The sequence below is a fragment of the Oryctolagus cuniculus genome, chromosome 1, assembly GCF_964237555.1.
Source record: "Oryctolagus cuniculus chromosome 1, mOryCun1.1, whole genome shotgun sequence".
Lineage (NCBI taxonomy): Eukaryota > Metazoa > Chordata > Mammalia > Lagomorpha > Leporidae > Oryctolagus > Oryctolagus cuniculus.
In genome coordinates, this window is record NC_091432.1 from 51,005,354 (window position 1) to 51,018,327 (window position 12,974).

Below are 12,974 nucleotides of genomic sequence, written 5' to 3' on the forward strand. Positions count from 1 at the left end.
ATTTTCTTGCTACTTCAGCTTCACTGTCTCATCTATAAAGTTAGTTTTCTGTGTTTCCTTGTACATAAGACAAGAATGGTAGCTACTACACATGTGGAAGAATTGAATAAACAATATACTGAAATACATTTTGATGTATATTCATGAGTTAACATATACAAAGATATGGAATAGGTGTTTGGAACATGGAAGCATTATACCGTGTTTTTATCCTTTTCACCCATATTACTTCAGGTGGGAGAATATAGACACTATCTTTATATTCAGCATAGGACATCAGAAAAGGCTCTGGTAATAGATGCTGTCAGGTTCAAATCAGATCCCAGCACCACTTACTAGCTATTATCGATGGGTGATTTATTAATATCATCATGTCATAATACATCTGGATATACTGATGATCGTGTGATTATTGTGAAAAATAAATGAAATACTACATTTTAGATGCTAAGACCAGGATGTGACACATTAGGTTAACACACACTGGTATTTGGGAATTCAAGAAATGTTTCTGGAGTTATATAAAGATCACATCACAATATGATAGCATTAAAACTTTCAGAAAGATTCAGAGATGTTTTGTGAAAACAATCAAAAGCTCTGACTTTTGCATCTGCCAATTTCGGTAGTATAAATTCTCCCACCAAGGCCAATTTCCAGCTAGCTAACGTGAGATCATTGAATGTTCAGTTGGGAGAGATTCTCTCAGCTATTCCTTGAAGGCCAGTATGAGTCAGCTGTAGGATATCACTGCTTTCAAGCATCCTTTTGAAGAGGAATCACTCAAAAAAACCCTTCATCTTAGGATTCTATTCACCAGCAGGTGAACAGGAGATCACACAAGAGCAGAGGAGAGGCCAAAGGAAGCTGAGATTCTGGTGTCTTTGGAAATATTTTTGAAAGTCATTGTGATTTCTTATTAAATCACTCAGAACTTGATGCATTAATGTACCTATGAAAACAAGACAACTCTACGCAGTTTTCATAGTTGGAAACATTTTTGTGGTATGAAACCTTGGGAAATAAGAATTTAGTTTAAGACACAATTTAATCAGAAAATCCAAAACACATTTTGCATGATTCTATTTATTAAAGAACAAACTTTCCTTCCAATATTCTGTCCAACTATGAAATTCATCTTACATTTTTGGAAAGAGTGAATTCAACTTTTAAAAAATTTCTGGACAGTTAAAATACTCTGTTTCCAAAAGTTTTAAAAAATGATAAGTGAGAGTAGAAAAAACAAGATGAAGTGAAATCGCTCATGACAATCTGTCATATAAACCATTATGCATTTCAACATCTGCAACTGAAAAGCCACAGAAGTCAAAAAATAAAAACAAAAAAGATTCCAAGGACCACAGACTGTTAGATGATGTTGTATAACATATTACTCCCTATTTCATGTAAAAAATAAATTAAGTATAAATAAGGAGGTGAGGAGAGCTGGCGTGTACTCAGGTGCGTCCACAGTGTGTATTCAGAGAGGGCATGAGTGGGGTCCGCGGCTTTCCTCTCCAACAGGCGCTACACAAAACTCTCCTCCATGTTGCTGCAGAGTAAGAAGGAATCCACAAGCCGGGGCTGGACCAGCTGCTGGAAGTCAGAGTCCTGGAGGCCTTCAGGGCAGACCCCAGCCAACTGACGCAGAGCAGCCTGGGGAGGAAACAGAAAGATGACTGAGCCAGGCTCCAGGGCAACGATTTCCTTCCGCCACACGGAGAGGTGCGTTTCAGGAACAGTGTACTCACCAGATCATTTGAGCTGCTCACTATGTGGACCTCCAGGAAACTCAGTGATCATTTTGGCCACCTGGACACCATGGCAGTTTTATCGCATGGTCACCCGGTTTCACCTGCACCTTGCTTACTGTGACACATTTCATCTGGAACTGTCTTAACGACTGATAATAATGGCCTTGCTGCAGAGACAGTCTGACCATCTGCTGTATACTCAGAGTTCCTGCGCTGACCTCAAGCTTCTCACACAGGAATAGAACTGGCTTCTGGTGTTTCTCTCCTACACTGGAGTCTGAGCTCACCAAGGGTAGAAATCCTGTTTTATATTTCTCTCCCCCATCCAATCTACAGCTGGCACCACAGTGTTCACCATGGCTTTAATACATTTTTGCTGAAAAGAAATGAACATATAAACTGCTTTAAAGCTGAGAGAGCAACCTGAAACTGTAAATGTGACCCACGTGCCTTCCTTGACCTGCTTATATTGACTGAAACACGGCATCCTAAGTTCTCCACGAATATTACATCTTTCCCTCTTCCTAAACAAGCACATTGAAGGTACAAGGCACCCCTCCTCACTCACTCCTGGAAAAGCAGAGAGTCGAGGTAGTACCCAGAATGGCAGAAGAAGCAAAGAAGGAAGGCATGCCAATACTTACTGAATATCCACACACAATAGTCCGTTCATTCCCTACACCATTCTGCAACTCACTTTGGAAACAAGAGAATCGAGGCTCCGACAGGAAAAGCAGCCTTCCTCAAGATCACTCAGCAATCTTACTTCAGGACCTTCTGACCTACACACACAGGTAGGATGCTGCAGCCTAAGAACTCTGTTATACCGAACAAGGCAGGAGTAGAGTTCATTACCTAGACATGGCAAGTAGCCTGTTGCTGAGGAATCTGACCAAGGGCCAAGAAAGAAAGGAGACAATGGTTTGAGCCGACTGATGAAGTCACAGTGCTGGCATGTCTATGGCAGATTAAGTATAAGGAATGTGTGCCTCTGTACACATGAGCAGATCTGAGATACTGGCGGCACAGAGGTGACTCCCCAAGGCTGGCTTTACTCAGTCTGCCTGCTTCTCCTAGGATGTAATTTACCCCAAGGGCTGAGCTCCATAGCACTTTTGACCCCTCTTGGGGCTCCAAATGGAAGGAATACCCAGTAGGGATGGAATTGGGGAATCATTTTGCATGTGAGGATAGGAGGCCCTGGGGCATTCTGCATCATTAGAGGTAAAAATAAAGCAAGAGGGAGAGGGGACAAAGAGAGACAAGGAAATAAACAGAAAGCAGGTTGCATAAGATGATAGCAAAGAGACAAAGAAAAAGAGGCAACAGAGAAACAGAGCAGAAAGTAAATGCACAGAAATGAACTTGGTAAAGAAAAAGACACCAGGCATGAATTGTGATGGAGACAGCAAAGAAAATAGTGACAAAGGGAAAGTGCCTTTGCTGGGAGAGGGACAGGAGACAGGGAGGAGGAGGGGAGGGGGAAGAGAGGAAAAGGAAGTCGAGGGGGCCAAGGGGATGATGGGTGAGGGGGACAAAAAGAGGAAGATGGGGCTGGCACCGCGGCTCACTAGGCTAATCCTCCACCTGCAGCGCTGGCACACCAGGTTCTAGTCCTGGTTGGGGCGCCGGGGTCTGTCCCGGTTGTTCCTCTTCTAGTCCAGCTCTCTGCTCTGGCCAGGGAGGGCAGTGGAGGATGGCCCAAGTACTTGGGTCCTGCACCCACATGGGAGACCAGGAGAAGCACCTGGCTCCTGGCTTCAGATCAGGGCAGCACCGACCATAGCAGCCATTTGTGGGGTGAACCAATGGAAGGAAGACCTTTCTCTCTCTCTCTCTCTCTCTCTCACTGTCTAACTCTGCCTGTCAAAAAAAAAAAAAAAAAAAAAAAAAAAGGAAGACAACCCTTGGGAAGAGGGAAAAAGGAATAATAATAATAAAAAAAAAAAAAAGAGAAAAAAAGAACAGATCCTCTTTTCTCCAGGGTCCCCAGAAAGTCAGCCAGACCTGAACCCCACACAGCACAGAGCACCCACTCCTCAGTGTGCACCACTCTCAGAGGACCCCGCGCCCTTCCCTGGCCTTTCTCAGCCTCTGCCTCCCTGGGAGTGTGGATAGCCCATCCTCCCAGAGCCTCCTTCCCAGACGGCCTGAAAACACCCAGGGATGAACCAAGCCCAGCAGCCCACTGACAGCTGCTTCATTAAGGAAAAATCAATTCTGTCTGTGAGAGGTGATCTTCGGCGCCACCTTGCCAGACGCGGAGATGGTAATGGAAATTTCCTCCCTCCACCTGAACAGAGGTCTTTGGGGCTGGAAAAAAAGCTATGGGGAGGAGCAGGAAGGGTAGCTTCCAACTCTGTCTGCCAGGCAGGGCTCCTAGTGGAACCCATGTCACCAGCTGGGCATCGTACCCAGACATTGCAGCCCTTCTGAAGCCAAGCCACAAATACCCACCATCACTGGGGGCTGCAGGTAAGTAGACAAGTCGGCCAGTCCCAAACTGAGGCAATAAACAGGCAGGCACCAAGCTCAAGATCCTATAGAAATACTAAGAGCTAACTAAGGGCCCTTGTCCTAAGGAAGCTTCCCAGGCCAAAGGGAGAAATAATGCTTCCCCATGGGTCAATATAGTGAGACCAGGGCCACAGATGACCAGAAGAGAAAAACTGTGGCTGGAAACAAGATAATGTGGCCCTAAATTCCAGACTCCAAGAGGCAGGCAGGCCTGTTTGAATTCTAAGAGCTTCCCCTCACATCACAGGGAACATGGTTAACACAACCTGTATCAGACAAGGTGCAACAAATCCAGGGAGGGAAGCCAGGGAACTTCGGTATGCTCATTGTCTTTGCACCACAGACAGCTCCTGGGAAACTTGATGTGGAAGAGGCATTCAGATCAGAGCCCAGAATGATGGCAGGGCTTGAACTAACAGTTGTGGGGAGGGCACTTACCTGGGGCAAGGGTAAGGCATGGTTCAGGCTTGGCCAAGCTGAACAGGGCCTAGAAGCCACAGATCTCCGGACCCCAAGATTGGGTTAGGACTACACTGTCAAGGGCTGAACAAGGGCCCACAGATAATGGGCAACCATGGCAGGGTTCATGGAAGTGTCATGATTATAAACTGCCATTAGGAAAATTAACTCAGCAGTCACACGGAGGGTGGATTAGGGAGGAAGAAGCTCTCCATAGCATCTACCGACTCATTCACAAGAACAAATACAGTTCCCTTTCCACCTGAAAGTCATTGTAGACTTACACACAGTAGCCAAGCCCGCTGTGTGCTCTCCTTCAAGTGAATAGTAAAAATGACAATTGTCATAATAAGCCATCATATCTAAATGGGGCTTTATGACTACCAAAGTGTTTTCAATGCTAGCAACATTTCAGACTCAGGCAGTCACCAGTGGCTGAAGCTGTGAGGACAATCACAGCTGGGGCTGTCATTTCATCTTCATCAGCTGTTGATTTCCCCCTATTTTGCTCGTTAGTTGGGGCAGAATTAAGAGAGTCCGTGAACCTGCATAAGAGTTACATCCTTATTTCCAAACTGTCAGTGAAACTTAGTGTTTCCTTCTGTTGCGAATGTAGAACAAACCAGTAAAAATCAGATATTTTCATATCCCACGGCTTAAAACACCTCCAAGTAGCATTCATGGCAATTGGTAGTCAAGACTACAATGCTTATTAGACCCACTACTAGATCTGACTTAATGTGTTGATTGAAAAGCACATATATCATATGGTTAAATATTTTAATATATTTGGTTTCTTTCTTAGTTCTACACAGTTTATGCATTTAAAACAATATTCTGGGGTGAGGACTTGACACAACAGTTAGGTTGCCAATGGGGACACCTGCAACCCATACCGGAGAATGTGGGCTCAAGTCCTGGCTCTGCTTGTGATTCCAGCTTCCTTCCTGCTCATCATACCCTGAGAGGCAGCAGGCAGTGAGAGGCCCAAGTAGTTGTGTCCCTGCCACCCATATGGAATACAATTCTGGGCTCCTGGCTTTGACCTGGCTTAGCCCTGGTTGCTGCAGGTATTTGGAGAGTGAACCAGAAAATGGAAAATCTTCATCTCCACCCCTTCCCTTGCCTTACAAATAAAATGGAAATAAATTTTTTAAATGTTCTGAAAGGGATCCATTAGCTTCACCAGACTGCCAAAGGTACAAAGAGTTCAGGTTGCTTGTGTGACCCAAAGTAAAAGCTTCAGGAGAGTTGAGATTATCTCATGTTTCCCCCAACAGCTGTGTCCTCAGAGCCTAGAAAAGCTAACAGCACATACACTCATCCAGTCAATATTTACTGAATGAAATTTGTAGCACTTAATGACTTCCGCACTGTCACATGGCTCACCGGTGGTAAGACCAGGGCAGGTCTGACTGCAATGCCCTGCCATTTCTACAACCACACAGCACACACTAGGAACACCCAGAAATGAGATGCTCTTGATAGAAATATGATGGGGAAGAAGATAACTCTGAAATGGCTTGCAGGATCCTTAACTCCTTAAGTGGCTCCACCTTTGTGTTCTTGAGGACCAATGATTTGCCACTGTCTTCTGGAAGTCCCATCGCTGTGATGAAACAATGGCTCTCATGGTATCCAGGGAGGAACGTGTGAACAAGCATGCTCCCCACCTGGTACCGCTGATTCTTTCACGGTAGCACCTCAGCGGCAAGCGGCTGAGAGGGGACTTCCCAGGATGCATTTTCTTGGGTTCAAGGTGAAGACCCTGGTAGCTGGCTGCTGTCTGGTCATGTTCCCTCCTTTCCTATTCCACAAAGGAGGAGCCCAGCAGAGGGGTAGAGGGAGGCTTTTCTCACCAGGTCCACTTGGCGGTAGAAAGGAGATACCATATGCTAGCTCCCCGGTTCTGCAGGAACCATCACAACCATACCACCACCTAGCATTCCACCTACCTGCTGCTCTGGTTTGATCTCTGTTTCCAGAATCTAAAAAGTTCATGGTTACTAAAACTGTGATAATAGGATGGGGGCCAGTTGCTCAGGCCCTATCTTTCATACATACCTCACTTAATTTTCATCACAATTTTGTGAACTGAGCGAAACAAGGATGATAATTATCACCATTTCAAAGAGAAAAGTTGAACGGAAGAGAGATTTCACTGGCTCACCCTGCATATGCAGCTCTCCAGGCCCCTTGTCTGCACTCTCATGGGCCCATGAAACGGCTGGGGGAAGAACTTACCAGGCAGGCCACCAGCACAGCGTCACTGCTGTTCCTCTCCGACGGGGACCTGCAGAGCTCGATGAGACGGGACATACCTGCGGAAGAGCCAGGGAGAGACTCAGGCTCAGGATGCGAAGACCAGGCCAGACTGACACAGAAGCGCTGGCTCTCTGCATACCCACGCCACACACGGGCCCTGCACACACAGGAGGCTCACCGGGAGGGCTCCAGCCTGCTGCAGAAGGGGACTGAGCCCACCCCCAGGAGTCTGCGGCAATTTTCTGCTGACCAACAGGAGTGGCACAGCGCAGCCAGCACGAGCAGCCCAGCAGCCCAGCAGCCCCGCAGCCCCAGCTACAGCAGCTGCACAGGCCCCGCCCATCTCTGAGAATGCAACTTCCTGTTTGAGCACTTCCGACTTGAGCAGTGCTGGCTCTGGCCTTTATGTCTTTACCAGAGGAACTCCCCAGCCAACATTACATTTTTTTCCACAATTGCATGTTTCGATCAGAAAATCTACTGTGGCTAAAATTATTGAAAACTACAGATTCTAACCATGCTTCCTAGAACTTTATGAAAGTTAAATAAGTGATTTTCAACACAGATTTAAACTATTTAAGAAAGCATAAGATCATAGCAAAAGGTATGCAGACAGCATCTGCGTGTTTTTCCTGCATCCGATCTCTCTAAAGCAGGAACCCTCCGCTGCCCCAGGTACCTCCTTCTCTCTCTCAGGGTACCTCCATGTTTGGTGACACTACTGGGCCTTTCCCTGCCTCCACTTAGAGTGCCCCTCCTCAGCATTCACACCAGAATGACTCCCCAATGATTCACCTCCTGGCTAAAACCTCTTGACTCATGGAGATACGCATGCGCTCCTTCTCCTGTCTGCCTAATTTGCCATGCACGCTCTCTGAGCACTGCTCCTGTAGCCAAGTGCATATCTCCTCATATCTCTCACCCCCATGAGGCTGTACGTCCCTGGGGTCAGGACAAAATTATATCTAATGTTTCACAACCAGCAGTCAGAGCTTAGCATAGAGCGAGTGAGCTGTAAATATTTGTCGTGTAAATAAGTGACTAAGTAAATGAATGAGTGACTTAATGAATGAGTTAACAGTGAAGAAATGGGGGCTGACACTGTGGCACACTGGGTTAATTCTCCACTCGCTGTGCGGGCATCCCGTGTGGGTGCCGGTTCTAGTCCCAGCTGCTCCTCTTCCAGTCCAGCTCTCTGCTGAGGCCTGGAATAGCAGTGGAGGATGGCACAAGTCCTTGGGCCCCTGCATCCACATGGGAGACCAGGAAGAAGCACCTGGCTCCTGGCTTTGGATCAGCCCAGGTCCGGCCATTGCAGCCATCTGGGAAATGAACCAGTGGAGGGAAGACCTTTCTCTGTCTCTCTCTGTCTGTAACTCTACCTGTCAGATAAATAAATAAAAATATTTTAAAAAATAGTGAAGAAATGAAGTGATGAATGAACAAAAGGACAAATTAATGAGCAAATGAATAAGCAAGGAAATGAATTAGTAAGCGAATAATTGCATACATGTATAAATGAACAGTGAATGGAAGTACGGGGCCCAGGGACTCCACAGGTGAGTAATCATCACAGCCAGCTTACTTCTCTGGGTTCCTCCCTCTAGGTGCTGTGCCCTGAGGCTCTGGCACAGCCTTTCCCAGCGCCCCAGCCAGCCCCTGCCCATGTCCACTGTTGCCAGCACACAATCACTCCAGCCACAGCCCACACCACTCACAGCTGAGACGCACAGCTTCCCGGGCCACCTCTGGGTCTCTGCTGAGCCGGGCCAGGGTCACCGCTGCTTTCTGCTGGACTCGCTCACAGGCTGCCACTTCGGCGGGGGTCCCAGACCTTGGCTTTTCAGACAGCATGCCCATGATGAGCTGAACCCCTAGGCAGGAAGCAATGAACACTTGGTACCCGCAGGGCCAAGCTGGCAGAAGGCTGCAGGGCTCAAACAGAAACTGTCAGGGAACAAGCGGAATAAGGCACCTCCTCTCCTCCTTCCACTCCCTGGGGGTGTCCCTGGTTTCAGGTAACAAGTCACTATACTTGGAGGGGACATGGAGAGCACATATTGATTTTTCCTAACCCTTTGAGAGTTTTTGCTACATGCCTAGCGCTGTGCTAAATGCACAGTAAATGCACAATCCTCTAAAACCTCCCAGTAGTCTCATGAACTAGTACTGTTATGATTCTACTTCGACGCCCAGAGAGAGGTGAACTGTCTCACCCACAGCCACTTAGTAAGTGGGGAGCAGGTGTTGGAACTCCAGTAACTGGTTACTCCCATCACTTCTTCAACCTCTGATGCTGCTTGCATCTGAGACAGGTCCAAGGGTGCTAAGTCCCCTGACAGAAAGCGACCTAAACCTAGACTGGACATTCACTAGATGAAGTGTTTTAGAGTAGACTCAAGCACTAGAAGAGGTGGAGTGGTCAGAACAGGTGGCTTAGGCCCTTAGATGGCTCAGAAGCCTTCCCCAGAAACCAGACCCATCTTCTGATTGTTCTACAAACCAGCGTACCCACAGGCACGCCTGCCTGCCTGCCTGCCTTCGCCCACCCTCTCTGCAGGAGATGCCCCTCTCCATCCTAGCCTTCATTGGAATAGCTCCTGCTCTGCAGCTTTGTGGCAAAAACCCACCTTTTTCATGCAACCTGTGACTTAAACCATGGGCTCTCAAAGTCCAGAAGGACTCCTACTGTCTTCCACTGGCCCCTCATTGCATCACCACCATTGCCAACTGCCCAAATCCTGCCTCACTTTTGTAAGTAGCCCCCTTATCAGACAGTCTTCACTTAAAACCTGGAGATGGCCACTGACCCCTGGAAGAGCATGCAGACTTGGCCCAGTGCTAATTCTGTGCCAGAAACTCTTTTAACACACATCAGTCCTCACATCTTCCCTAGGAGGTAGGGCCTGCTGCTATTCCCATTTTATAGATGGGAAAACAATGAGGTCACACGGTAAATAACAGAGCCATATGGTCTCTGCTCTACCACTCTCTCTCCATGGCATTACTGTACTGTGGATGTCACACTTTTGTCTTGCTGTCACTTTTGTCAGCTTGGGCTCTCCTTCCAGGCTGTGAGATTCTCCAGGACAAAGGCAGGTACATATTTATCTCTGTGTGTGCTTGTTAAGCACAGTGCTGGGCACATGGCCATCTCAGGAACTACTGGCAGAGTCAGCCAGCAGCCCTTCATAAACCACAAAACCATCTACAGACGCCAGCCATTGCAATCTCAAATTCATGGGCCTGGGGAGACACGTTCCCACTGACCACTTGAACCTGCCACTGACAGAACAGGGCACAGATGATCCCTCTCAGCCTCTAGGCCTCAGCTGGCTCAGCAAAATTTCTCATTATTAGCTCAATCACACAAAATTAACACAAAATGATGCCTTTCAATTAGACACAGAGCCATGGGGGATGGGCAAGGGTACGTTTGCTAAGGCAGCAAGGCAGGCTGGGCTTACCACTAGCAAAGGCAGTCACCAAGGCTCCCAGCTAACTCAGCCTCATTAGCGTCTCTGGTTTCCAACCAGTTGCTAATTGTTCCCTTATTATCTGTCCCAGGAAGCCCTCGGCGCTTCCTGTTCCCAGCTGCAAGGCAGTCACCTTGTCCTCCAGCAGAGGTTGCTCAGATCAGCTTCCAGGGCAATGAAACCTGGCCCCACCTCCACTGGATCTTAGGGACACACTCAGCACAGAGCAGAACAGGGGAGCCAGTGGGCGCAGACGTGCTCTCACTGCAGGCTCAAGGCATTCCGACGACCTGACACCCACCCTCACCCCTTCCCAGGCACTTTAGTTTTCTCCTGGGGGTAAATCCAGTAAGATGGAAACGATTTAAAGTTGGAATGCATCCCCTCTGAAAAATATGTGTACTCTGGGATCCTAATACCTACCTTCTCCTCACCACCACCCATAGCCCCTTACCCTGGGGCTACCCCACCCCCTCCCTGCCTTCTTCTCCCTATGGTACTATCACCATATGACATTCTCTATCTTCTTGTTCATTGTCTCTCACTAGACTTTCAGCTGCAGGAAAGCAAGCAAACATTTACATATTGACCCTGCTGCATACACACTTATGTTTGTGCAAATGTGGAGACATGGGTATTTATGCACCTATACCTATGCATAAACATTCCTATCAGCATGAAGGCATGTGGCTCCCTATACCCAGATGACCCATAAAGCACGCACACTGCTGCAGACACACCATTTTCCTGAATGATGTCAGAGGCACACTGCTCCAGGACGGACATGTTTGCCAAGATGGTCACAATCTGGAAAAGAAAATTGGGAAACTAAGAAAATATGCATCACTGATCCAAATGGAGCTCTCCACAGGTGGTCAGTCAGGGGCTCAAAGCATCCCTTCATCCCATGACTCCTTACTGTCCCCCTGGCCACTCCTCCTTCCATCCTCATGGGCTCCTGCCACCAAGATGTGTTACCCCAGTGACCAATGTCCATTCACCAGCAAATGGTCCTGAGATGTCCCTCAAGGACCCCAGGACCCAATGGAGAGAACAGTGACACAGGTGACACAGGGGCCCCGCCATTTTTCTGCATGGCCCCTCTGATCCCAGACCTTGAAATACAGACAGGATGGGCAGGTTCCTGGCCCCTCTAACTCTTCTGTGCTGGCTCATCCTTGTGACAGCTAGCACCTGCCCTGGATTGGGTTCCCCCATCTCCACTTCTCCATGACACTGTCTCCCACCTACTCTCAACCTGAAGTGAATGGAGAGTAAGGTCAAAGTAGAGCACTACACTCCAAGCATCAGATGTTGCCTGGAATCTGATGAGGAAGTTCACACTCGCTCTGCTTGACAGGCCTGTGGTCTGAAAGCCTTGTATGTCATCCTACAGAAGTCCACAGGAGGGTGGGTTCTGCCTATAGGAAAGGGGCACTGACACCAGGTGGACTGGAGCTGTGATTACAACTTCATGATCTTCATGAGCTGCAATCCTCTTTCCTTGAACTCCCCGGCATAGTCAAGAGAACACAAAATTGAATTAATGGGCCAATAAAGGACCTATTCCAGGGACCCCAAACATCAAGGTTCCCAAACATCACTGGAATATATTAGAAATGTAATATCTATTAACTCAGACACTACTGGCATAACCAGCGAACTGAAAATTCACTCACTCTCAGGAAGCAGACAGCACTCTGAAGTGCTAATTAAAATAAATAGTTAAGTAAAAGAAAAACCCTTCTCCAAGGTACGAGTCAGTCTCTCCTCTCTCACTCTCTCTCTCTTTCGGATTCATTTTATTTATTTGAAAAGAAGAGTGACAGAAAGCGAGAGAGAGAGGGAGAGAGAGGGAGGAGAGAGAGAGAAACTCCTCAAATGGCCACAACAGCCAGGGCTGGGCCAGGCCAAATCTAAGATCCTGGAGCTCCATCCTGGTCCCCCACATGGGTGGCAAGGGTCCCAGCACTCGAGCCAAGTCCCACTGCTTCCCCAGGCTCATTAGCAGGAAGCTTGATCCGAAGCAGGGCAGCCGGGACTGAAACCAGTGCTCTGATATGGGATGCCAGGGTTGTAAGCAATGGTTTGCTTTGCTATGCCACAATACCTGCTGGATGTTCTATCTGTCTTTAAGTGTTTCTTCAGAGTGTCTGGCACAATCTAAGCAGAGGCAGTGCCCCCAAATCTAGGACAGTGATTTGCAGTCTTCTGAGGACAAGCTAGGCAGCTTCAATTCTGAAACTGGGCAGCAACATGATCTCTACTAAGAATGATGAATACGTCCATTATTCTGGATAATCGATGCACATAAAATCTCTTCTTTTATGCAGAAACTTAAGAAAAATTTGCCATCTCAATAGAATGTCTGCTTACCCCTTCTCTAAATGCATACTGAAGAAGGAGACTGCATTCCTAAGCTACTGTGGCATTTGTATGTGTCAGCGGCCCCTTCCATCTCAGACTTGGCCAGGGATCTGGATGGGGAAGCATGACTGCAATG

At 47.6% G+C, this 12,974-nt stretch overlaps 1 protein-coding gene across 1 annotated transcript in view; it reads right to left on the bottom strand.

The window, feature by feature from the left end:
• Positions 1-1,070: 1,070 nt before the first annotated feature.
• The window catches only part of INSC (INSC spindle orientation adaptor protein), a 128,926-nt gene continuing 117,022 nt past the window's right edge, over positions 1,071-12,974 (bottom strand). Inside the window, exons 10-13 of the mRNA XM_017348278.3 lie at positions 11,212-11,278; positions 8,714-8,869; positions 6,975-7,051; positions 1,071-1,656 (exon numbers count right to left, since the gene is read on the bottom strand). Coding sequence (XP_017203767.3) covers positions 1,528-1,656; positions 6,975-7,051; positions 8,714-8,869; positions 11,212-11,278 — 429 coding nt within the window. The 3' untranslated portion in view covers positions 1,071-1,527. The remainder of the gene's footprint in view (positions 1,657-6,974; positions 7,052-8,713; positions 8,870-11,211; positions 11,279-12,974) is intronic.